General features: G+C 36.7%; 1 protein-coding gene across 19 annotated transcripts in view; it reads right to left on the bottom strand.

The window, feature by feature from the left end:
* PTBP3 (polypyrimidine tract binding protein 3) overlaps positions 1-27879 on the bottom strand; it is a 115844-nt gene that overhangs the window by 9298 nt on the left and 78667 nt on the right. For 17 of the 19 annotated variants that reach the window (XM_005581053.5, XM_074016814.1, XM_005581055.5 and 14 more), the window contains 6 exons: positions 25178-25288; positions 23402-23576; positions 7078-7155; positions 4429-4568; positions 3808-3841; positions 479-571 (listed from right to left, as the gene is read on the bottom strand). In XM_005581053.5, coding sequence (XP_005581110.1) covers positions 479-571; positions 3808-3841; positions 4429-4568; positions 7078-7155; positions 23402-23576; positions 25178-25288 — 631 coding nt within the window. Of the gene's footprint in view, positions 1-478; positions 572-3807; positions 3842-4428; positions 4569-7077; positions 7156-22771; positions 22941-23401; positions 23577-25177; positions 25289-27879 lie in introns of those variants that run through there. The other 2 variants (XM_074016817.1, XM_074016816.1) reach the window with 2 other exon arrangements.

Below are 27879 nucleotides of genomic sequence, written 5' to 3'. Positions count from 1 at the left end.
AATATATTAGTTTTCTCTCAAGCAAGGCATTTTTATAAGAAATTTTGAGTAAAACTTTACAGCTTTTTTAACAGTGAAGCCATTGAACCCTTTCTTGCATCATCATTACAAAGTTTGCCCAAACTTTTAAGCCACTCAATGGTTACAGAAAACTTAATTTGGAAGGAAAAGAAATAAATAAAATAAATAAAACAAATCATGCTTATTAAACTTAATGGAAAAACCCTAGGGTCAAAGCTCTAGACATTAACAATATGTTCAAGTAGACAAATGAACTTCAGACTTAAAAGAGTAATGAATATTTTTTAATCTTAACATATAGACAGATGCTTTATGAAGGCATTATCACAAGGAGGTGTTCTTTTACAAAATCATATTCCTACTAGCTGTGTTTGTTTATTTTGAAGGAAAATTCACACACAGAAGGGGCAACAGAAGGGGCAAGTTCGCATTATTATTAATTATTAATCATTAGTACCTAGCTGAGCTTGATTTGCATCTGCCATCTGAACCAAGGCATTTTCTTTCTTATTAAACATAATCTTCACTCGATGTACATCACCATAGACTCCTAATTAAAACAAAACAAAATACTGTGTTTAATGTCTGATTGTGTTGTGTTTAATCAATTTTACTAATACACTTAAAGAAGGCATTTCTTATACTATAAACTCTCCCTTGGCAATTCCATATATACACTTGCAAATTTTTATCTCTTCCAAGTTCCAGATCTATTCATGTACTTACTCTTTTTCACTTGGACAACCCATAAACACTCTAAACTTATTACGTCCCAAAATGATTCATCCCCCCTTTCCTCTCCCCACTCCCAGTATTCACTAAGGCTGTAGATAAATACCATCATTCACACAGTTGCTCCAGTCAGACACCTGGGAGTCATCTTTTGACTTCTTCCTTTCCTCAAACCCTCACACCCACCCAATCAATCACCAGCACCCATTGATTCTATGGTGTAAATATCTCTCACATTTTTCCACCTCTCCCAATCCTCACTACCATCAAAGCTATCAACACCATTTCATACCGGGACTACCACAACCTAATTGATTCTAAATGATCTTATTACCCTTGATTTTTCTACCCTAGTGTTCCCCAAAGTGGGTCCCATATCCTAAAAGACGGGTAAAATGATTCACTGGGGTATGGAAAGATAATAATCCAACTCTTATCTATACTACTCTGTTTATATAAACCAATATAAAAAAACCAGTTTTTGAATTTTTAATATATAGATAAAATTAAAGCCAACAGGTTTTAGTTGTCAATTCCAGTCTCACTTGATTTATTCATTCAGTGTATTACAATATATTTCAGTTTATGTGCTACAGAGTATCATCAATATTATAAAAATAAGATCTTTCAGCAGGGCACAGTGGCTCACACCTGTAATCCCAGCACTTTGGGAGGCCGAGGTGGGTGAATCACTTGAGGTCAGGAGTTCGAGACCAGCCTGGCCAACATGGTGAAACCTCGTCTCTACCAAAAAATACAAAACTTATCCAGGCATGGTGGCGCACACCTGCAGTCCCAGCTACTCATGAGGCTGAGGTGGGAAAAGTACTTGAACCTGGGAGTGGAGGTTGCAGTGAGCCAAGATTGTGCCACTGTACTCCAGCCTGGGTGACAGAAAGACTCTGTCTCAAAAAAAAAAAAAAAAGATCTTTCAATAGTTGCTAGCTGCATCATTATCATACTAATGGCACTTTAAAAATTTAAAACAGAGACAAGTATTCCGAATTTGCTACCCTTCTCAGAAATAACTAGATGGTGACATAACTATTCTTTAAAAACTAAACATCCACAATTTGTTTTACAAAATGTGGATGTTTATTTTTTGTAGAGATGGGGTCCAACTATCTGGCCCAGGTTGGTCTCGAACAATCCAATCCTCCCGCCTTGGCCTCCCAAAGTGTTGGGATTACAGGCATGAGCTACTGCACCCAGCTGTTTATTAAATGAGTGAGAAATTAACTACTTTTAGTATGAAACATGCTTTGGCTAGAAAAGAGTCATATTAAAATGTATTATTAATACATGATTTTATTACTGAAAATTACACACATCAATCATTAATAAAAAGTTTTATAGTGACTGCAAATGAGCATGAGGAATTTCTTTGGGGCAATGAAAATTTTCTAAAATTGGACTGTGGTGATAGCCACACAACTGTGAATTTACTAAAAATCTTTTGAGTTGTAAATCCAAAGCATGTAAACTGTATGGTTGTAAATTACATCTCAAAAAATTCCATTTAAAAAAACCTATCAGCCAGGTGCTGTGGCTTGCACTTATAATCCTAGCTACTCGGAAGGCTGAGGGAGGAGGACTGCTTGAGCCCAAGAGTTTGAGACTACAGTGAGCTATGATCACGCCTTTGCGCTCCAGCCTGGGCAACAGAGTGAGATCCTGTCTCTAAAACCATCACATTCAAAAAATTTGGAAACAATTTTCTATCTTATTTTAAAAATCTTACAAATGAAGCATACCAGTGAGTTTTAACTCTATTTGTTAGACATATTCAAATATAACAGTTTTCAAGATCCACTGATTTAAGAGGAAAAAATCTAACTTTTCTAGATAAAACATGACAAACATTGGTGGATTACATGAAAAAATTAATGAAATAATTATTGAAGTACAGCAATAATGAAACCCCTGCATTCAGATTATATATCTTTATGATTTATCTTCTTCAGCTATGACAAACATTAAAATCAAGTAGTAAAATAATCTACCCTTGGAATACTGAATCAAAATGAAAACAAGGATTTTTTTTTTTTTTTTTTGAGACGGAGTCTCGCTCTGTCGCCCAGGCTGGAGTGCTGTGGCCGGATCTCAGCTCACTGCAAGCTCCGCCTCCCGGGTTTACGCCATTCTCCTGCCTCAGCCTCCGAGTAGCTGGGATTACAGGCGCCCGCCACCTCGCCCGGCTAGTTTTTTGTATTTTTTTAGTAGAGACGGGGTTTCACCGGGTTAGCCAGGATGGTCTCGATCTCCTGACCTTGTGATCCACCCGTCTCGGCCTCCCAAAGTGCTAGGATTACAGGCTTAAGCCACCGCGCCCGGCCGAAAACAAGGATTTTTAATAATATCAAAGCATATTAAATCATACTGTTCATTAAATGTTAATCTTTTTATGGAAAAATAAACTCATTAATAAAAATCTTTAAAATAGTAAATATTGCTTATTTCATTGTTCTCGTATTTCCATGCTGTTAGAAAGTTTGGAGACTATTTTAAAAACCTGAATCGCACTATGCCACTCTCTTCCCTTAAAACTGTTCAATGGCTTCCGATTGTTCTTAGGTAAAAGCCAAACTCCTTAAAAAAGCTTTCAACAGCTCTTCACGATTTTGACCCTATGCAGCTGTCCACCTTTACCAGGTCTCTGTTATGCTCGCCTATGCTCACCACTGGGCTTCCTTCACTTCCATGTACCAGGACCCATCTCTCCCTTCTCCCCTCCTCTGTGAAGGCACTGCCCCCACTTTCTGCCTGGCTGATTCTCACTCATGTTTAACAAGTCAGTTTAACTATCATTTCTATTGAGTCCCGCTGCTAGGTTAGGTCTCCCTGCATTACACTCCCTTTACAAAACCTCTATTTCCCATATTATAAATATATTTCAGTTTATGTGCTACTTACTAACTACTTACTAAGTCTGTTTTATCCTCAGTGTCAACACAATACTTGGCACATAGAAGTAATTAATAAATATTACTAAATAAGTGAAATGTGCTTAATTCACACCTGTAGACAATATTAAAATAGCAAAAATGAACTTACCAAATAGGATAAAAAGCCCATGTGGTGTGATAAGCTGTAAAAACACAAAATAAGTGGCTGACAATAATTTAAGGAAAACTTGAAAATAAGTTTATACTGTAATGACAGTTGTTTTTATTTTAAAGCATGGTTTTATATGCTTCTTCTGTATATACTAGTGATGAATTTTAATACAAGTTCTTAAAACAAACTTAAGCATTTTAATTTGAATACAACCCTGGATCAGAAGTTACCATGGCTGGGCATGGTGGCTCACACCTGTAATCCCAGCACTTTGGGAGGCTGAGGTGGGTGGATCGCTTGAGCCCAGGAACTTGAGACCAGCCTGGGCAACACAGCAAGATCCTGTTTCTACAAAAGAATAATAATAATAAAAAAATTAGCCAGGTGTGGTAGTGGGCGCCTGTAGTCCTGGCTACTTGAGAGCCTGAGGTGGGAGGATCACTTGAGCCCAGGAAGCAGAGGTTGTAGTGAGTGACTGCAGCACCACACTTGAGCCTGAGTGAAAGAGTGAAACCCTTTCTCAAAAAAAATAAAAATAAAAAAGAAAGAAAAGAAAGAAAAAAGTGCTACCATACCTTCTCCTGAAAGACTATTTACATATAATACTTTTCAACTCACATCAGGATTGAGATTCGTGACGAGTAGAACAGAATTTCCTGGTATACCACTAGCCCCAGGAATGGCCATCCTTCCAGTGACAGCAGAGGAGGTGATTGTGAGAGGACCAAGAGCTCCAGGAACAGCTGGAACTGATAGACCTTTTAAAAATACCAGAAGCATTTCATATTCTAATTATCTGAAGAATTGTAACACTTGATAGAATTTAAGTAAATAAAGAGGACAGGAAAAATACAGAAAGAAAATGTGTCACAGCTACCATAAAGATACTGAAGGCCAGTTTTCTGCCCTGCACAGTCTGTCTGCAAGCTGAGCTCCTCATCTGTAGACATTATTATACTTAGTGCTCTATTATTCACACAGTACTCTGCAGAGTAACTGAACTCACTGAGCCTAACGCTGTTAGGCTTTTCAGAGGGTCTGTCAACTACAAACACTCCCTCTGTTTCTTACAATAGATATATCCTAATTCATACTGACTTCTACCATAAAATCAGATGTGTATTTTTTTAAAGTCCTTCAGCAGAAGTCAAAAACATGCATGCTAGGTAGTGCTATATGACATTTTATACGGGAAAAACATTTTGTGACTATATAAAATGCTATATAAATATTATTTTGACCAAAATAGAAATTTACAAAATTCAATATTCTTTTGTAGCAGAAATGTTCTGAGCTCTCTACTTCTCTAGGTATTATGGAAATACTGAAAGCTCAGTAACACCAGAATACTGACACTATACTTAAAACAGCACACTTTCCCACTATATTGTGTTCTCAGCTTAAAAACTGTCTAAGGTAAAACTTCTAGTTTATGCAAAATGAACCAATTCCTTAATTTAATGATTCTTTAAAATAAACAGTCTGGCCACTTTACCACATATCATGTAATTAAATGATAATATATTTTACATTCAGCCTATTCTGCTTGACAATCTAAGAAGGTCATAACTACCATCACCCATACTGCTGAATTTTAAAACTGTGCAGACCACATTCCCAGGCTGAATACTATTGCACAAAATCAATAGCCCTCACATGACATATTCCCATGCCCCAGCAGTCCAACCCTGACACTTTTGCATAACTTTTGCTGTTTGTATGTCTGTTATACATGAGCTAAGAGCACAGTTCAGCTACACTGTAGGATGTGTGTGTGTGTTTATCTTCTATCAGCTTAAAAGTCTTATCAAGTCAGAAGCCCTCTTTAATTCACTTTTCGTCTTTCTTAATATTACTTAATATTTATACAAAGAGTATATCTAAAAGAAATATCCAAAATGAGGGAAAACATATCAAAATGTCCACCAATTATTAAACTTGGAGGAGCTTCAAATAAAACTATATTTTTAACATGACAGGTAGAATATTCACTTAATTAAATATATGTTAAGATATACTAAAAACCACCAAGATGGTAAAATTTAAAACCTCAACCTTCGTATCACTCTTTCTGTTAACTCCATCCTCTCCATCTAAAAGAGAGTAGTTACTGGCTGGGTGCAGTGGCTCACCCTTTAATCCCAGCACTTTGGGAGGCTGAGGCAGGCTGATCACTTGAGGTCAGGAGTTTGAGAACAGCCTGGCCAACATGGCAAAACCCCATCTCTACTAAAAATACAAAAATTAGCTGGGCGTGGTGGCATGCACGTCTAGTCCCAGCTACTAGTCCCAGCCACTCAGAAGGTTGAGGCATGAGAATCGTTTGAACCCAGGAAGTGGAGGTTGCAGTAAGCCGAGATTGCGCCACTGCATTCCAGCCTAGGCGACAGAGCGAGATTCTGTCTCACAACAACAACAACAACAACAAAAAAAAAAAAAAAAAAAGAAAGAGAAAGAATAGTTAAAATTCCCAGAATTCAAAGGTTAGAATATAAAGATTACTGCCAGAAAGCAGCTATGTTGCAATTTAAAATGTAGTTACAGTCACGAATCAGTTTAAGGTGGAAATACATGGAATAGGCTTACCACTCTGTCATTCCCCTAATCACCAACCTCAGTGTTTTCTTTAGATGCCCTAATCAAATTCATTTTGCTTACTATTTGGAAAATAATGGGAGTCATTATCAAAGTATTAATCAACTCCTATCTCTTAATTATCTCCATTAGCTAGAGACAAAATATACATCCCCTGAAATAAACAGCATGCATACCCCTCTACGGTAATCTTCAAAACCCATTAATGACAAAAGGTTTTCTGAAGATGAATAGTGAATGTATAGTATGACTGTATATTTGTTGAGTACTGTCAAAGGCATTGAAGGCCCAAAGACAAGACAGGTCTGTTCAACACATAATTGATAAGCTTATCAGTAAAGACAGAAGCAACTTAAACATTTTATATTAACAACTGGAAAGGCAAATCTAAGGTTATTTAATGTAGTTAGCCTACAGTTATTTGTGCCAAAAGCAAACAAAAATGATGCAGAACACATAATGGATTATTGGAATTAAGAATGGGACCAGAGAGAATAATTTGTAAATAACAAGGAAGCTATGTATCATACAAATCACTACACTTCTACAGCTGATATGTGTAATGCTTTATGGTAAATTCTTCAAATATAGTAACATTCTTCATCTTGATAAGTTCCCAGGAAATATACAACTTCATTAAAAGTCATTTCAAATCCAACTTAAAAGAATCACCTGTAGCTTGAGGAAATCCAATGGCTGGGGCAAATCCAGCAGCCCCTGCATATGGTGAAGAAATTATACCTGGTGCACCTAATGGGAAAGAGAAGCTAAAGTAAACACACTGCCTTCTATAAATACAGTTATGAAAGCAATATAAAACGGCTCCATGAAAGTATATTACTAACAAAGAGATTCTGTTAGCGAGTAAAGATCTGTTCAAAAGTGATCTTTAATGTATAAATTAAGAGCCTCTGCCACTTCCAAAGGCTAACCCCTTTCAATTGGGTTCAAGGACCAAGAGTACACTTTAGCTGTTACTTAGTTTTGGACTAGCCTGAGATTCTTTCTCTTATTTAGAGCAAGATTTCATAATGAAAAATCAGTTACTTATTAAATGTTATTAAATCTGTATCTGTGGAGTAACTATGCTGATTTTAAAAAATGAGTTGAAATTCTTGCCTTTGAGAGGCTTACAAACTAAAAGTACGAATTATAGGAGATTCATGATGAGGGTCGAATGGTACAAATTCAAATGTATTACAACTGGAATAAGAAGTGATCACAGAGGATTCGCTGTGACTGGTCAGAGAAGTTTTCACTGGAGGTAAAACCTTAGCCAGATATTATGTAATCAAAGAAGCACAGTATTTAGTGTGTACTAAATGCTAAACAAATGCTGGTCTTCTCCTTCCTTAAAGAAGCCTGGTGACTGTGTATCATCAACAAAAACGGGAGTCAGTTCCAATGGAGAGTCAGTTTTAGTAGACAAATGATTAATTTGGTTTGGGGAAACATCAAATTTGAGATGATGATGAGATATTCAAATAGAAATGGCCAAAAGTGGAAATAAGGGAGCAAAGTCAGGTTATTATAAGTAAACACATAAATTTGTGAATTACCTGTGTAGAAATAAATGTGAAAGTCATACAAATGAGAGCTCCACTAAAAATGGCAGGAGACAAGAAATGAAGAAGGCTAAAGATACAGCCTGCGGGTATAGGCACACTTAAGCAATAGAAGGAAAGGGAATATGCTACAGAAAAGAGAAAGAGACTAGCCTTAGAAACAGGAAAAAAACACAAGGAATTATAGTACTTCAGAATCTAGAGGAACAGTTTCCAAAGGGGGATGGGGAGGACCTTCAATATAGGGCACAGAGAATGAGAAATGAAAAAGGTAAACAACGGTATTATATAAATAGTGAGAGGTTGGACTGCAAACCTCAAAGTGGGGAGTTTGCTTTTTAATGATAGGGAGATGACCATATTTATAGGCACAAGTATGTAGGCTCTATTTGCCAGGAGTTAAAAACTCATATAATTTTATTTTCTTCATTAAAAAGATTTACTATAATTTATTCAATATGTAACTAATTACAGTAATTCAAGAAAATACAGTCACAAGAGACTGCAGGGAATTAGCAGAGAGAATTGACATTGAGATTCAAAAAATGAGAGAAACTGACAGAATAATTGATGAAGGAAGAAGGGAGAGTAAAATCCATTTAACAAATACATGTTGTGAGCATATCATGAGCTAAGCATTCTAGTGAGGAGTCTGAACAAAACAGACAAGATTTTGTCTTTGCTAAATTTACACACAAGTAAGCTCAAGATCATACATAGGTAAAATGATTCATTTTTACAACAGAAAACAGTATATTAAAGGCACAAAAGAAGACTTCACAAAGAGACCTCAAGATAGACACAAGCAATTATGAACATCTATGCTAGAAAGGCTAAAAACAAAGTTAAACATAAGGAGAGAGATGGTGGATATTGTATTATTGTTGCCAATATTCACTTGTCCACTTCTATATAACTGGCCAAACATGACTTGCAATGCCTTCTGGTGGAAGAGCACACATTTCCATGCAGTTCACACTGGGCTTGATCATGTTATGTTTTTCCCAAAGAAGAAAGGTGGAAATGACACATGTTACTACTTCCACACAGAGCCTTCAAGTGGCATTACAGGTTTATACCTGCTCCCTTATTCTTGACTCTCTGCCACAAGAATGCCATGTCTCAAAAAGGAGTGATCTTTAGCATGGGCCCTACATAAAAAAGACAAGTGGAGGATGGCAGCAAGAGCTTATTCACAGCTGCCGATGCATGGGAGAGAAATAAACATTAATTTCTATCAACCACTGATGAGGGGGAGTAGTTGTTAAGCACAGCAAAGTGGCTAACACAGATGGCTACAGAAAGGGTGAGCAGAGAGAGAGCTCTAGCAAGCAGATTTGAGAGAAATTAGGAAAGATTTTGAGATAACTATCATAGAACATTCAACAGAAATACATAAAAGGACTGGCAAACAATTATCAAGACCAAATTTAAATAACTGTTTCCATGTAAAATAAGATTAATTAGAACATTTGCTAAAATTTGATAAAACATGCATTTTTCAAGTGTCTATATAATCCACACTCCCTAAATGAGCAGAAACAGAAACATTATATAGCAAAGTAACCCGTTAGACAATGGATTCATATCTTCATTTCCGAATGAGGCAATTACACAAACCTTTAAGAAAAACGTTTCGGATCTGAATGACTAAGAACAGATTCTTCACATTTGGAAAATGTACCACCATGATAGCAACCAAGGCAATATGAATTAATACATAATATTTTAACCTATGAAATCAGTTTATCACAGTGTTATTTGAAATAGCAAAATCCTAAACAAACAAGCTTAATGTCTAAATTGGAGAATAATTAATATAAATCAACCTTACTATAGAAAAATGCTCAATGAACAAGTATAAAGACTTTCTTTAAAAAACCTAAAAGCTGCCGAGATTATAAGGAGTAACTAGGCCCAAACTCTAACCCTGTGACACTGAGCTTTGGTTTGATCAGCTCATGGGGTAGCAGGCCAGAAGCAAATACCAGGGTTAGCCCATGGTGAGAAGTCAACAGGATACTCTTACTGCATTAACCTATCAGTATAAGCTGAAAATAACCTACCCTATCTTCTAGTCCTACCATCTTCAAAAGACTATGAGGAAGGTTTACTTCGTGACTAGCAGAGAAGGGAGAAAAGCCCCTGAAAAGTTCTAACCGACAGGAAGCTTTCACAAAACTTTACAGCCCAAATTTACATTTCTTGGAAGTCCAAAGGAAAATCAAGCTGCGAATTTAGGTTGAAATGATCCTGAACACAGAGCCTTTAATGTTGCAGGCAAGCAAATTCTCTCTGGAGGAACAAACACCTTAATCCCAAGCCTCAAAGGACAATCATAATTAATTCTCCAAGTAAAGTGAATAACTCATCCTCACCCTCCCCCACAAAAAACCCCAAAAAGTCAGAAATATCTAAGCAGAAAGAAAACTGCAAAAAGTCTGAGATACTAAATTAAGCAGATGAAGATTTAAATAGTATGTTTGAAAAAAGACATACAAAAAAATATCTGTAGTACAGGAGATACTTTTTAAAAATGAACCAAATAAAATTTCTGGAAATGAAAGCTACAATTGCTAAAATCTAAAATTACAGGACTGATTTAACAACAATTAAACCAAGTTGAAGAGCGTCATCAGTGAACTGAAAGTTAGGTCCTAAGAAATTATTCCAAATGCAGCCCAGAAAGGAAAGTAAGTTTGGTACACTGAGGACAGTATGGGGGTATAACATGTCTAATCAAAGCTCCAGAAAGAGGAGAGAAATAGTGGTAAGGGGAAATACATGAAAGGATAATTTCTAGAACCACTGAAAATAACAAACAATTCACTGACTCAAGAAGCCCAATGAGCTCCAATTAGAATAAAAATAAATCCTTAAATGAATACATCAAATACATCATACTGAAACTACACAAAAGAAAAAGGACACCAAAAAAAAGGAAAATTCCTAAAGAATAGCCAGAAAAAACAGAGCAGTAGTTAGCTTGACAACTGACTTTCTTTTTTTTTTTTAGAGACGGAGTCTCGCTCTGTCACTCAGCCTGGAGTGCAGTGGCGCAATCTTGGCTCACTGCAAGCTCTGCCTCCCAGGTTCATGCCATTCTCCTGCCTCAGCCTCCCGAGTAGCTGGGACTACAGGCGCTCGCCACCACGCCCGGCTAATTTTTTGTATTTTTAGTGGAGACAGGGTTTCACTGTGTTAGCCAGGACGGTCTCTATCTCCTGACCTTGTGATCTGCCCGCCTCGGCCTCCCAAAGTGCTGAGATTACAGGCATGCGCCACTGCGCCCAGCCGACAACTGACTTTCTAAGAGCAACAAAGGAAACCAGAATACCATCAAATGGTATCTTTAATATGCTGAAAGAAAAAATACCTGTCAACCTAGAACTTTATACTCAGCAAAAATAACTCTTAAAATTGATAACAAAAGAAAAATATTTTGGGGCAAATAAAAACTTCAAATATGTTACCATAGACCTTTCCCTAAGTGAAATACTAAAAAGTATCTTTCAGGCAGAATATAAGTGTTTTCAGATGGCCTGTCTTGAGTTGCAAGAAGGAATGAAAAACCTAAAGTTATATATGGTTTAATCTAAATGAATACTGATTGTACAAAGCAATAATAACAAATGGCAAGATTAAAGTCAAATAATGTAAAAATATAATAACATCACAGTAGGAGGAGGTAAAAGGAGTCCAAGTGTCCTAATATTCTTCTATTATGTAAGAAAAGGTACAGCTATTAATTAACATTAGATTTTGGTAAAATGTTTGAAAGTTAAAAATCTAGATAAAAACAGAAACAGTGCTAAACTTCAAACCAGTAGTGGAAAAAACAGAATAATAAACATTTATTCAACAAATATTGTTTGCATGATTACTTTGCTTCAGGAATTAGGAAATATTAGTAAACTAAATAGGCATCCTACTCCCCAAGTCTGCCCTGGTAAAGTTTAATAGAGATTAAAAACAGAATAAACAATACACAGAATATGCAATAAGTTAACTGTATCGTATGGAAGAAGGTGACAATTACTATGGAAAAAAACAGGCTGGGCATAGTGACTCACACCTAGAATCCCAGCACTTTGGGAGGCCGAGGTGGGTGGATCACTTCAGGCCAAGAGTTCAAGAGAAGCCTGGAAAACATAGTGAGAACCCCCTCTCTACAAAAAATTTTAAAATTAGTCAGGCATGGTGGTGCCTGCCTGTATTCCCAGCTACTCAGGAGGCTAAGGTGGAAGGATTGCCTGAGTCCAGGAGTTCCAAGCTGCAGTGAGGCATGATAGAACCACTGCACTCCAGCCTGGGTAACAGAGTGAGAGAGATCTGTTGAAAGAAAAGAAAGAGAGAAGAAAAAGAAAAGAAGAGAGGGAGGGGATGGGATGGGAGAAGAGGAAGAGGAAGAGGAAGAGGGAAGGGAAGGGAGGAGGGGGGAGGGAAGGAAGGAAGGAAGGATCAGGAGAGTTCTGAGGAAGAGCTTGTCAACACAGGTCAAAGAAGGCAGATGAAAAATATCTCTCCCAGTGTACCTGCAAGAAAAGCACTCCAGGCAGAAGAAATAACCAGTGGAACGATCTGGAGGTTGGAACATACCTAATATGTTTGATAAACAATAGGGATATCAGTATTGAGGGATAGAAGGATGAAGTAGGGGGACATGAAAAAAGATTTGTCAAAAAGAAAAAAAGATGGTACAGGGCCTTGTAATCCAATGTAAAGATGGGGGCATCCACTCTGAAAGAAATAGAAACCTTTGGAGGGTACTCAGCATTAGAGTAAAATGATTTGACTTCATTTCTTTTCTAACTTACACACAATACAATGTACATATATACATGTGTATGTAATATATTATGTATATCTGTGTACAATGTGATGAGTTTTGATATACTGTCATGCTCAGTGGTCAATAACGATCCACATATACAATGGTGGTCCCATATGATTATAATGGAACTGAAAAATTCCTATTGCTCAGTAATGTTATAGCCATTGTAACACCGTAGTGCAACATATTCTTCATATGTTTGTAGTGATGCTGGCATAAACAAACTCAGTAATATAAAAGTACAGAAAATAAAATTGTGTACAGTATATAATACTTGGTAATAAAGAATTATGCTACTGGTTTATATACATACTATACTTTTATTATATAGTATATACTATACTATACTATACTTCTTATTGTTATTTTACAGTGTACTCCTACTTGTTTTTTTAAAAAAACTTAACTGTAAAACAGCTTCAAGCAGGTCCTTCAGGAGGTCTTCCACAAGAATGTATTGTCATTATAGATGACAGTTTCATGCATGTTACTGTCCCTGAAGACCTTCCAGTGGGACAAGATGTAGAAGTAGAAGACAGTGATATTGACAGTCCTGACCTTGCGTAGGCTGTGGTTAACGTGTGTAGGTGTCTTAGTTTTTAATAAAAAACTAAAAGTTGAAAAAAGTTTAATAGAAAAAAGTTCACAGAATAAGGATATGAAGAAAAAACATTTTTGAACACCTTGTAAACAAAAAATATTTTGTACACAATGTGCTTGTGTTTCAAGCTAAGTATTATCACAAAAGAGTCAAAAGTTAAAAACAAAAAGTTTATCAAGTTAAAATTGTAGTAAGCTAAGGTTATTTTATTTATTTATTTAATTTACTATCATTATTTTTCTAAACTGAGTCTCACTCTGTCGCCCAGGCTGGAGTGCAGTGGCACAATCTGGGCTCACTGCAGATTCCGCCTCCTGGGTTCAAGCAATTCTCCTGCCTCAGCCTCCCGAGTAGCTGGGATTACAGAAGCCCTCCACCACGCCCAGCTAATTTTTGTATTTTTTAGTACAGATGGGGTTTCACAATGTTGGCTAGGCTGGTCTCGAACTCCTGACCTCAAGTGATCCACTTGTCTCGGCCTCCCAAAGTGTTGGGATTACAGGTGTGAGCCACCATGCCCGGGCAAGCTAAGGCTAATTTATTATTAAGGAAAGAAAAATATTACTTTCAGTCCTGCAACCTCTACTCATGGGAAGTGCCCTATACAGGTGTACCATTTTTATTTTTATACTGTATTTTTACTGTACCCTTTCTATGTTTAGATACACAAATACTTATCATATGTTATAGTTGCCTATAGTATTCATTACGGTAACATGCCATACAGTTTAGGTGTATAGTAGACTATAACATCTATGTTTGTTTAAGTACACAACAAAACCACCTAATGACACGTTTCTCAGAACGTATCCCTGTGGTTAAGGAACACATGACTGTATATTTAAAGCATGTGAAATTATCATCACAATCAAGATAACAAATATTCACATCATTCCTGAAAATTTTCTCATGTCCCTCTGCTATCTATCTCTCTCCAAACCTTGTCCTCGGGCAACCACTGATCTTTCTCACACTATAGATTAGTTTGCATTTTATAGAAATACATACAAACAGAATTATACAATAGGTGTTCCTTTCCGTCTGGCTTCTCTTGTTCAGCATAATCCCTTTGCCTTTATCACTACTTTATTCCTTTTTATTGCTGAATAGGATTTGACTGCATAGAAGGACCACTTTTATCTATTCACCTGTTAGTAGAATACTTTTAGATTTTGGCTATTATAAATAAAACTGCTATGAACATTTGTGTTTAACAGTAAATCACATTTTAATTAATTTATTTATATATTTTTTGGAGATGGGGTCTGACTGTGTTACCCAAAATGAAGTACAGCAGCTATTCACAGGCTTGGTTAGAGCGCACTCAAGCGTGAGCTCAAACAATCCTCCTGCCTCAGCCTCCCATGTAACAGGGACTACAGGTGTGCTGGCCACTGCACCCAGCAACATTTTTAAATTTCACAAATCACCACGCTAGGTAGGAGCTAGAGGTTTTGCCAACTTGGAGTGAGTGATGTTTGCCTTTTGGTTTTCTTGATGTATCTTTCAAACACTGGAGCACTAAAATTATGATGTACAATACGTAAATTATTTCCTTTTACGATCTGTGCTTTCTGTGGTCTAATAAACTTTGCATATCTCCAGGTTACAAAGATTTTCTCCTATGTCTTCTTCTGGAAATTTTATAGGTATAAGTGCATTTGTTTTTAAGAGACAGGGTCTTGGTGTTGCCCAGGCTGGAGTGCAATGGCTATTCACAGGTACAATACCACTACGGATCTACATGGAAGTTGTGACCTCCTCTGTTTCTGACCTGGACCAGTTCATCCCTCCTTAGGCAACCTTGTTGGCCTCCTCTCCTGGGAAGTCACGACATCGCTGCAGAACTTAAGTGCAGACATCCGATCAGAACAGAACATTATAGCCCAGAACTCCCGGGCTCAAGTGATCCTTCCACCTTGGCCTCCTGAATAGCTGGAACTACAGGTCCACACAACAAATTTTACATACAGGACTACGATCCATTTCAAGTTAATTTGTCAGTATGCCACAGGATAATGGTTAATACTTTTTATCCCCAATACCAATATCCACTTGTACAAAACCCACTTACTGAAAGATTTTACCTTTCCCTAGTGGATTAGATTGGCAACATTGTTGAAAATCAATTGACTACATCTGTGGATCTATTTCTAGTCTCTCTAATATGCTCCATTAATCTATATATCTATCCTTCTGACATTACCAAACTGGTTTGATTACTGCAGCTCCATGTTAAGTCTTACAGCTTTAAAAAAAAAAAAAGTTTTCAGCAGCTCTATTCTTTCTTTTTCCATTTCAATATTAATTTTAGAAGTTAGGTCTATCTTATTTAAGTAAGAAAAAGAATTAAAGTCCCAGGGATTAGGCCAGGTGTGGTGGCTCTTGTCTGTAATCCCAGTACTTTAGGGGGCCAAGGTGGGTGGATCACTTGAGGTGAGGCATTTGAGACCAGGCTGGCCAACCTGGTGAAACCCAATCTCTACTAAAAATACAAAAAATTAGCTAGACGTGGTGGCAGGCACCTGTAATCCCAGCTACTCAGGAGGCTGAGGCATGAGAATTGCTTGAACTCCGAAGGCAGAGGTTGCAGTGACCCAAGATTGTGCAACTGGACTCCAGCCTGGGTGAAAGAGCGAGACTCTGTCTCAAAAAATAAAAAAAGCCCCAGGGATTAGAAGAAAGGATATAAACTGACATTACCTGTAGATAATATGATTGTGTATATTGAAATGTAAAAAGAATCCACAGGCAAATTATTGGAATTTTTAAGAGTTTATCAGGGTTTCTGAGTTACAAAATCAAGAGATAACAATGTTGCATTTCTGTATTACCAACAGTTAGAAAAGAAAACAATAATGATACTTCAAACTTACATTGGGCTTATGTTAGGTATCATTTTAAACTCTTCATGTACATGATGAGCACATTTAATCTTCACAACCCTACCAGTTAAGAACGGTTACACATTACACACAGAAAGAAAGAGAAATGCAGAGTAGTTAAGTAACTTGCCCAAGATTACACAGCTCATAAATAATAGGTCTAGAATCAGAATACAAAAAGTATGGTTCCTAGACACCACACTATGCCATGTAAAATAGAAGTAAAAGTAAGAAGTTCTCAGGAATAGCCGGGCACGGTGGCTCACACCTATAACCCCAGCACTCTGGGAGGCCGAGGCAGGCGGATCACGAGGTCAGGAGATCAAGACCATCCTAGTTAACACTGTGAAAACCCCCTCTACTAAAAATACAAAAAATTAGCCAGGCATGGTGGCATGTGCCTCTCGGCTTCGGAAGGCTGAGGCAGGAGAATTGCTTGAACCTGGGAGGCAGAGGTTGCAGTGAGCCGAGATCACGCCACTGCACTCCAGCCTGGGCAATAGAGCAAGACTCTGTCTCAAAAAAAAAAAAAAAAAAAATTATCAGGAATAAATTCAACAAAAACATGTGCAAATCTTTAAGGAGAAAAGTCACCCAACTTTACTGAAAGACATTAACAAACATCCAGGCTGCAGTGGCTCACACCTGTAATCCTAGTGCTTTGGGAAGCAGAGGTCAGAGATCACTTGAGACCAGGAGTTTTAGACCAATCTAGGTAATATAGAGGGACCCCATCTCTACAAAAAAAAAAAATTTTTTTTTAATTAGCAGAGCATGGTGATGTATGCCTGTGGTCCTGGCTATTCAGAAGGCTGAGGTGGGAGGATTGCCTGAGCCTGGAGGTCAAGGTTGCAGTGAAGCATGATTGTACCACTGCACTTCAGCCTAAGTGACTTAGCAAAACCCTGTCTCAAAAAAAAAAAAAAAAGTCTAAATGAACGGATAGATGCACAATGTTCAAAGACTGGAAGATTCTATCATAATGATGTCAATTATCATCTAACTCATTTGTAAATTCAATGTAATCCCAATCAAAACCCCAAGAGCTACTGCTGCTGCCTTTTTTTTTTTTTTTGGAACTCAACAAGCTGATCTTAAAATGCTTAAAAAATACAAATAGTCAAAAATTGCCAAGATAGTCTTGAAGAAGAGTAAGATAAAGAAGACTTTAGAAGAGATTCAGACTTCTGGTAATGACAAAAGGAGACAACTAGACCAATATAGCAATGCCCAGAAAAATAAGTCTTGTAAGTATCAAGCTCGGCCAGGCGCAGTGGCTCACACCTGTAATCCCAGCACTTTGGGAGGCCGAGGCAGGCAGATCACTTGAGGTCAGGAGATCAAGACCAGCCTGGCCAACATGGCAAAACCCTGTCTCTACAAAAAATACAAAAAAATTAGCCGGTGTGGTGGTGCACATCTGTAGTACCAGCTACTCAGGAGGCTGAGGCATGAGAACTGCTTGAACCTGGGAGGCAAAGGCTGCAGCGAGCCCAGATTGTGCCACTGCACTCCAGCCTGGGCAGAGTGAGACTCTGCCTCAAAAACAAAGACAAAAACAAACAAAAAATCAAGTTGGTAGTATGTGTTTGCAATTCCGAAACCACTTCTGTGTAATCTAAGATTGAGCAAATAGGTAAACATGTTAAGGATAATGGGAATCAGATTTCTTATTCTTGGAGAGTTACCAATTTGTAAAGCGTGATGGATTGGAATTGGGGTTTTCAGTTAAAATTTGCTTTTTAAAATACACACACACAGAGAAATATATATTTATGAAGCAAACATAGACACACGTCCTAGTCATGTCCATTTAGTTATGCCCTATTATCAATGAGCACATCTAATGTTTAGGTATTGATTTTTAAATATCATTTTCCCCTAAAAGAAACTAGGGCTCACTGAAGAAATGGCTGATTCCAGCACCAGGTTGGGTAAAGAAGATCTGAAATATCCAGTGCCAGAAAGAAAGGAGTGCTCCAATTATGACAGTGGCATGTCAAAAGGCCACAGAGCCAGTGTGAACGGCCTCCTACTGGCCAAATCAGGGACAATTTGAACATAAAATGAAAAACGATAGTAGGAAATATAACCTGTAGAATATGAGTCCTTATCGATGTGAAATAAATGAATGAAAGTGACGATGGTAAGAAACCTCATCCTCTCAAAGTGCTGGGATTACAAGTGTGAGCCACTATGCTCAGTCGAGAAAAACTTTTTTTTTGAGATGGAGTCTTGCTCTGTCGCCCAGGCTGGAGTGCAGTAGCAGGATCTTGGTTCACTGCAGCCTCCGCCTCCCAGGTTCAAGTAATTGTCGTGCCTCAGCCCTGCTACTTGCTGGGACTACAGGAACGTGCCACCATGCCTGGCTACTTTTTGTATTTTTAGTAGAGACAGGGCTTCCCCTCCATGTTGGCCAGGATGGTCTTGAACTCCCGACCTCAAGTGATCCACCCGCCTCGGCCTCCCAAAGTGCTGGGATTACAGGTGTGAGCCACCGCACCCAGCTGAGAAAAACATTCTTTATAATAAAATGCTAGCTAATAAAGGTAGAAGAAATGATGGAATTAGCAAATTACCTCATGGCAACCATCAGAGTAACAAATAATTCTGGCAACAGATGTGAAAAATAAAAAGTAGGCTGGGCGCAATGGCTCACACCTGTAATCCCAGCACTTTGGGAGGAAGAGGCAGGTGGATCACGAGGTCAGGAGATCAAGACCACCCTGGCTAACACGGTGAAACCCCGTCTCTACCAAAAATACAAAAAATTAGCTAGGCGTGGTGGCGGGTGCCTGTAGTCCCAGCTACTCAGGAGGCTGAGGCAGGAGAATGGCGTGAACCCGGGAGGCGGAGCTTGCAGTGAGCTGAGATGACACCACTGCACTCCAGCATGGGCGACAGACCCAGACTCAGTCTCAAAAAAACAGAAAAAGAAAAAGGAAAGGTGAAAAGTGGTGGTAAGAACAGGGTATTTACCATCTCAATCAGTAAATTCGTTATAAAGGGAAAAATTGTAAAATAGTAACATTACAGGGAAGAAATCTGCAAGACCACTTTAATAAGTGATCAAAGCTAACACCACAAGAAAAAGGATAAATTAACATCATGTGTCTCCTAATGTAATGAGGTAGGAAAGACAAAATTATTTCTGTAGTATTTCTGCTCAAAAATGTATAACAACGATGAGGAAAACCCAGACATCTATATTGAAAGACATTCTACAAAAAATATCCTCCCTAATCTCTTCAAAAATCCAACAGTCCAACCTGGGCAACACAGCGAGACTCTGTCTCTACAAGAAAATAAAAATAAAAATTAGCCGGGTATGATGGCAAGTGCCTGAAGTCCCAGCTACCTAGGAGGCTGAGGTACAAGGATCACTTGAGCCCTGGAGGTTGAGGTTGCAGTTAGCTATGATTGCATCTCTGCACTTCAGCCTGGACAACAGAATAAGTCCCTGTCACAAAAAAAAAAAAAAAAAAAAAAGTTATGAAAGACACAGAATAAAGAAATGTTCTGAATTAAATGACTCGAAAGAGACATGACAAATAAATTAGCCTGATACTTGTTTGGATCTTTACCAGAAAAAAATTCTGTCATAAAAGACATTATTTTCACAACTGGCACTTTGGGAGGCTGAGGTGGGAGGATCACTTGAGCCCAGGAGTTTGAGACTAGCCTGGTTGAAACAGCAAGACTCCATCTCCACAAAAAATGGGGAAAAAAAAAAAAAGCCAGATGTAGTGTTGCTTGCCTACAGTCTAGCTACTTTGGAGGCTAAGGCAGGAGGATCACTTGAGCCCAAGGTCAATGCTACAATGAGCTATGATCATGCCACTGCACTCTAGCCTCGATGACAGAGAAAGACTATCTTGAAAAACAAAAAGTCTATGGATTAAAGGATTGTATAGATGTTAATTTCCTAACTTTGATAATTAAACTGTATTTAGTAAGAATGTCCTTGTTCTTAGTAAATACACAATGATTAATTTAGACATAAAGGGACATCATATCTGCAACTTACTCAAGTGGTTTGGGGGTGGGGGAAAATAAATATACATACACACGCATACACAAATATAGGTAGTGTATATATTATATATGTATATACATACATACACATAAATACTCAGATGATAAGGTAAATATGGCATGATGCTAATAGGGCAATCTGCATAAGAGATACATAGAAGTTCTTTGTACTACTCTTGCAATTTAATTTCAGACAAAATTTAATTTCAAAGTTTAAATTATTACTAAAACACCATAAACTTTAGAATATAAGTAAATATATTTATGACCTTATATCACAAAGGATTTCTTAAATAAGACACACAAAAAAACACAAATACAAAGGAAATAAAAAATAAACTTGACTACATAAAAGTCATCATTATCAATAAATCAACAAGCCAAAACTAGGAGAAACTATTTGCAACCCATATAACAAACAATGGACTAGTATCTGGAATACATAATGAATTCGTACAAGTAAGAAAAAAAGGAGAAACAAAACACAAAAATAGACAAAAGAATTGCACAGGGATGGGAGTGAGAGGTAAAAGACTACACACTGGGTACTGTGTATGGTGCTTGGGTGTACCAAACACCAAATCTTTGCTTGCACCAAAATCTCAGAAATCACCACTAAAGAACTTATTCGTGAAATAAATAAACAAACAGAAAATTTACCACAGGATGAATAATAAACAAAATATGTTCAACCTCATTAGTAATTAGGAAAATGCAACTGAAAACTGTGTTAAGATATCATTACACATACACTAAAATTAAAAAAAAAAAAATTTAACCTCACTCCTTCCAGTAGGAGATGACTTAAAAAAATTTTCTTCATCTCACAATGCAGTTACAAACTGGTGCAATCACTTTGAAAACTGGCATTATGTAATAAAACTGAAGAAATATGTTCTCTATGACCCAACAATTCCTTTCCTACGTACTTCTTAAAGAAAACTCTTCTCCAGCAGGAAAGAATGTGCATAGTAGCATCAAACTAAAACAAACAAAATATTTATCAATAATAAAATGGATAAACAAACCATAATATATTATTCTTCCAATGCAATGGGATACTATAGACTTGACGGTACTAAGAATGAATGAACGATAGCCACATGTATGAATACGGATGAATCACCAAAGCCATACAGGGCATATAAAATAAAGTCACAAAAGAAAACCAGCATGAGTCCATTTATGTAAAGTTCTAAATACAGTTTTAAAATTTTTTAATGCTTTAAAGTACTGAATGCTTTAAAAAAAATTTAAGTTGCATTTAGGGATATACAATGAGTAGTAAAAAAACAACAGGAAAACAGAAAAGCAAGAGAATAATTATCAAATTTGGGACTGTGGTTATCTTGGGCAAAGGAGAGTGAACAAAATTGATGAAGAAAGGTACACAGTGTGCTTCTTCAGTATGTATAAATACTTTATTTCTTAATCTGGGTGGTAATCACATGGGTGTGTATATACTTACGTGTTTTATAAGCTTTTCTATGAGTATAACAAATGTCACTAAAAGCAAGAACACAGTGCTTATGACTCAGCCCTAGAAACTGTAAAGGGCAACCTTTAAAAGAGAAAGAACAGCCAGTGAAGTAGGAAGAAAGTAAGGAGAGTGGTGTTTCAGAAGCCAAGAAAAAAAGAAGGGAATAGTGAAACTGTATCAAATATTAGTGAGAGGCAAAGTAGAGAAACTTTCACATAATATATAAAGTGCATTGTTCTCTCTCTGATGAATCACTTTTTTAGGATACAGACATTATTTTGCAGTGACTAAGGATTTATTAATAACATTAATGAGAAAGGATATGAACATTCTGTTATTTTATATTTAGAAATCAAAATTCTTAACATGTTTTAAAAATGTCCTCTTCCCATAATAAAGAACATTAATTGCACCAAGAGTATATAATCAATTATTAGAATAAGTGAATTCTTACATTTGACAGCTGAGTTTTAGTAAACTTTAATTTGCCCCAGTATTTTTTTTGCCCCAAATATTTCTATCATTTGTTATTAAAATGGTAATGACAAAGACCTTTGTCACTGCCAAATCAGGTAAGTTAGGGGCTGGTAACAAATATAAAACACACAAATATGGTCAAAGAAGCCAAAACAGACCTTTTAACAATATAAGAAAGATGCACTGAATCATTCCCTTGGCTTTTTAAATTAAAAATAATAAAAAAGTTTTTACTCGAAAGTAATGAACTATTTTCTAGAAAAGTTTGGACAATCATTTGGTTGTCTTAATTTTATAATTTGATTGTCTTAATTCTTTTAATTTTCTCACCTATAAAGCATGAACTAAATACTACTTAAAGTCCCAATTAGCAATATTTCATGGTGTTATTTGGTAAAGGAAAAATCAATCACAAAAGGTAGTAATACTTTATCTAAATAATAAACCACTCTTTTGAGAACTGTGAAACCAAAAGTAGCACATACTAACCTAATAAGATATTCAGACTGGGTCATCCATTGCTTTCTCCTTAAGAGGTTTACTTTAAATAAAAGAAGGAGGCTCTTCAAAGCTACAATTTGCAGAGACAGTTCAGAAGGCTGCATTTTTACTAATGCAAAATGCAACTTCACACAAGCTTAAGATACAGCTGGAAGTTCTAAAGTTTAAGAAACAAAACAAAATAAATCCTCTTCTTTGAATAAAAGAAGATCCTACTATTAATTTAGGCTTGATTTAAAATATCACTACTTAACAAGGGAAAAGTATTTTCCTCAAGAGCATATATGGCAAAATTATTTTGGCTATAAACTAGTATATTTAAATTAATAAGACTACTAATTTGAAGTAAATGGTCTCTGGCTTTTAAAGAATGAGAAATATCAATGTTAGAAAATAAATTTGTAACTCAATTTCAGATATTCATTTGTTTTGTCAACTAACAGAACCTCCTAATATTAATATTTAATTAATGGGCATACTTTGTTCCAGGATTCTTGCTTTCCTTTATAAATCCTGAGAGAACTCAAGAAGAAAAAGGCTTATAAACATACATGGCTTAATAAATGAAACTTGTAACTTCAGAAAACTTCCTTTGTGACCCAAAAAAGAACTACTCACCAAAAGCAGCAGCCATAGGGGGTTCAAGGGATGGCTGGCCATCACCAGTAGGAAGGTCTAAGCGAGTGAAGTCTCTGCTTTTGTCATTATTATATTTCACATTAAGGCTGGTGAGCTTGGAGAAGTCAATGCGCAGAGTGCAGCATGCATTATAGATATTCTGGCCATCCAGAGCCTAAAGCATGTAAGAAAGGGACTGGTTTTGGCAAGACAACAACACTGATAACCAAGAAGCGTCTACTTTAACAAAGAGTGGCAATCAGGTGTGAGGCAGAAAGCACTGACTAAAAAGCCAAAGTCTTGGGTTTACTTTTACCTCACAGTCATTAACTATGAGCCTAAGAGAGAAAAAGAAAATCTCTAAGTCTCAGCTTTCATCTGTAAAATAAGACTGGTAATATTTATCTTGTCTGTGGTAAGATCAAGTAAGAGAGGAGAAATGTAAAAGATTGGAAAACTACTGTCTATCACAGAAATGTTCACTATTATTATGATTATTTTACCTATACCAAAAGTTTTAAGATACTCTGATTTTACATTCCATTTTAATTCATTTTAGTATAATTCACAATATACTAGGATGTATAAGCTTTGTTAGGATGAAAAAAAGCTTTTGTAAATGGTACTTGTCAGAGCCACAATATATAAAATATTATCTACCACTTACTTTTTTCTATTGTAAATTTACTTTGTAATACTTTGAATAATAAAAACTGAGGGAAATGTGGAGTCAGTTGCGACCAAAGATTAGCAACCCCTTCCTTTGCAAGAACAAAAATTTACCTAAGGGTATTTGTGACCACTTAGGACTTTCGCAAATGCTTGAATTTATAAAATAGATACCAGAAAGCAAAGCACATAAAAATAAAACATACATACATATATACATATATATCCTGATTTATAATAATGGTCATTGACAAGTATGCCATCATAAAGGTACCAAATAATACACGCAAGTTCAGGGTACAGCAAATATAAACGCTATACTCCCAATTGAGTGCCAGACACTGTGTGGTACACAAAAGTACCACAAGCCTTAGTCCTCATCTTTGACCAAAAACTAGAAATGACTAGCAAATACTGCTACAAGATGAAATTAGAGTCAGGGATAGATATCAACAGGAGGTATGCCTAAGATAACCAAACTGAACGTCAAGTTTTATATCTTGTCAAAATAGGTTTTCGTGTACTAAAAAAAAGATAACATGAATTGACAGCAGCATATTTCCTAAGATTTAGTATCTCCACCAATTTAGAGCTCAACAGGAATAAACATTGAATACAGCTACAAAAATGGTGAAACCAATTTCTGACTGATTTAACAGAAGTAAATGGTCTACAGCCATACCACCATGAATGTGCCTGATCTCATCTGATCTCAGAAGTTAAGCAGGGTCGGGCCTGGTTAGTACTTGGATAGGAGAAGTAAATGAAAGCACAAGGGTAATGATGGCTCTATTAGCTTACATCAGGAGTACTGTGTTCAACTGTAGACTTTAAACATGACAAACAGGACCTGAGTCTCAGAGATGTGAGAGGTGTTAGGAGATTTGAGACCATTTCATATGAAGAAGTAATGATTTTTAGCTTAGAAAAAAAAATACATGGAATCATACACTTTAAAATGACTAAAATGGTAAACGTCATGTATATTTTACCAAAATTTTTTTTAAAAAACGTGGTAAAGTGGGGCACAAGAGAAGATATGATGACTTCTTTCAGGCATCACTAGAGTCATTAACAATTGAAAAATGAAACAAAGATCATAATTACCATTTTGGCATAATGTGCATTTACTGGGTCAGCATACTGAAGCAAGGCTTGAAACTGATTATTCTTTGTAAAGGTGATAATCTTCAAGACTGTGCCAAATTTAGAAAATATCTGGAAAACAGTTCAAGTTAGGTTAAATGTAAAAGAAAGGTATTAAACTAATGTATCTTTATAAATACAATTTGTTCACAAATCCTTTTAAGTGAAAATTTTCTCTTTAAAACTTTGGTACCAAAATGACTTAAACCTAAAACATTAACATTTCAATACCTATGCCTACCTTAAAACAATGCCCGGTACACAATAGGCACTTAAATAACTAGCCTATTTTATGGCATACATAAATGGTACAGTATTAAAACAGGAGACAACAATAATCAATGAGATGAGATGTGTTACAAAGCATATGAATAAAAGTGGGAGTCACGGACCAACTATTTCACCCTGTGAAGAATCATCTACTTTTTGAGATTTCTGTAGCCACTAGAAGATGTTCAACTAGAGGCTGCTCTATTAATTCGTCAAATATTTGGAGGATTGTTCTAAACACTGCAAAGACAGCAGTAAACAAAACAGAGACAAAAGTCTATGCCCATATGAAGACAGACAATAAACAAATGACAAATATCCTAATATCTGGTGATTTTAAGTCTTAAGAATAAAAATAAAAGAAGGGAAGGGGTGAACATGAACCAGAATGCAAGTTGAGACAGCGTAAGAGTGATGGCCAAAGAAGGCCTTTCTGAAGTGTCTTTTGAGAAGAAAAGAGTGAGGGGAGGGCTTCCTGACATCAATATCCTCACAACACGTGTTCTATCTACCTCAGCACCACAGGGTTCATAGCCAGTGTTAGTATTAATAGTAACTCATTTCTGAAAGACTAAATAGGGGGGATAAAACAATAATATATTTAGTTTTCCTCTGTTGATATGGTTTGGCTCTGTGTCACCACCCAAATCTCATCTCAAATTGTGATTTCCCACATGTCAAAAGAGAGACCTGGTGGGAGGTGACTGGATCATGGGGGCAGTTTCACCTTTGTTGTTCTGGTGGTAGTGAGGGAGTTCTCAAGAGATCTGATGGTTTTCAAAGTGGCAGTTTCCCCCACGCGATCTCTCTCTCCTGCCGCCATGTGAAGGAGGCCCTGGCCTCCCCTTCGCTTTCTGCCATGACTATAAGTTTCCGGAAGCCTCCCCAGTCATGCAGAACTGTGAGTCAATTAAACCTCTTTTGTTTATAAATTACCCAGTCTCAGGGAGTATCTTTATAGCAATGTGAAAACAAACTAATATTCATTCCATTTTAAATTTGAACCTTAAAACAAAAATTTGTTCTGCTTTTGAGATGAAAAAGGTTGAGTATTCCCTATGCTGGTAAGATTTTGCTGTTATCAACCACTATGGTACAATCAGGGCTCACTGCAGGCCCCACCTCCCAGGCTTATGCAATCCTCCCATCTCAGCCTCCCAAGCAGCTGGGACTACACCACACCTGGCTAATTTTTTATTTTTAAGGTTTTATAGAAATGAGGTCTCACTATGTTGGCCAGGCTGGTCTCAAACTCCTGAGCTCAAGTTATCCTCCCATCGTGGCCTTCCAAAGTGCTGGGATTACAGGTGTGAGGCACCATACCTGGCCCTGCTTTTTAATTCTCAAAGTATGCCTCAAGAATAACTATCCTCCCCTGGTAGTCTAGCGGTTAGGAAAAAAACATGAAAGAAAGAATACTCTAAAGCACAGGTAATGAAAGAAAAAACAGATAAACGGGACTACCTCAAAATTAAAAACTTTTGTGCATCAAAGGAAACTATCAACAGAGTGAAATCAAATCATGTACATGATAATGAGTTAAGGTCCAGAATATATAAAGAATTCATGCAACTCAATGACAATACAAACAATGCAACCCAAAAATAGGCAAAGGACTTCAATAGATATTTCTCCAAAGAAGCTAATCAAACTGCCAATAAGCCCACAAAAAGATGCTCAATATCACTAATCATTAGAAAAATGCAAATCAAAACTACATATTACCTAACTTCCATTAGGATAGTTACAAAATTTTTTAAAACCCATAAAATAACAAGTATTGGGGAGGATATGAAGAAAATGGAACCACTGTGCACTGTTGGTAGAAATGTAAAATGTTACAGCCACTATGGAAAAAGTAGAACCTTTCCTTAAAAAATGAAAACAGAATTACCCTATGATCCAGCAATTCCATTTCTAGGTATACAGCCAAGGGACTCAAAGAGATATGCATATACCCATGTGCATTACAGCATTACACAAAATAGCCAAAACAGGAAGCAACCAAAGTGTTCATCAACAAATAAATGGATAAACAAAATATGATATATATGTACAAACTGAATATTACTCAGCCTCAAAAAGGAGAAAAATTCTGAACATGGAGGAACCTTCAAAACATCATGCCAGGTGAAATATGCCAGTCACAAAACACACATACTGCATAGTTCCACTTACATGAGGAACCTAAGGTGCAGTCAAACTCACAGGGACCGAAAATAGACTGGTGATTGCTGGGGGCTGGGAGAGCAGATGAATAAAGAGTTCTGTTTAATGGGTAAAGGGAGTTTCAGTTTGGGAAGATGAAAAAAATTCTGGAGACGTGGTATTCAGTGATGGTTGAAAAAAACAATGTAAACATACCTAATGTCACTGAACTATACAATTAAAAA

Source organism: Macaca fascicularis, chromosome 15 (assembly GCF_037993035.2).
Source record: "Macaca fascicularis isolate 582-1 chromosome 15, T2T-MFA8v1.1".
NCBI lineage: Eukaryota > Metazoa > Chordata > Mammalia > Primates > Cercopithecidae > Macaca > Macaca fascicularis.
The sequence above is the reverse complement of the archived record's forward strand: the minus strand, read 5'-3'. Positions and strand labels throughout refer to the sequence as shown.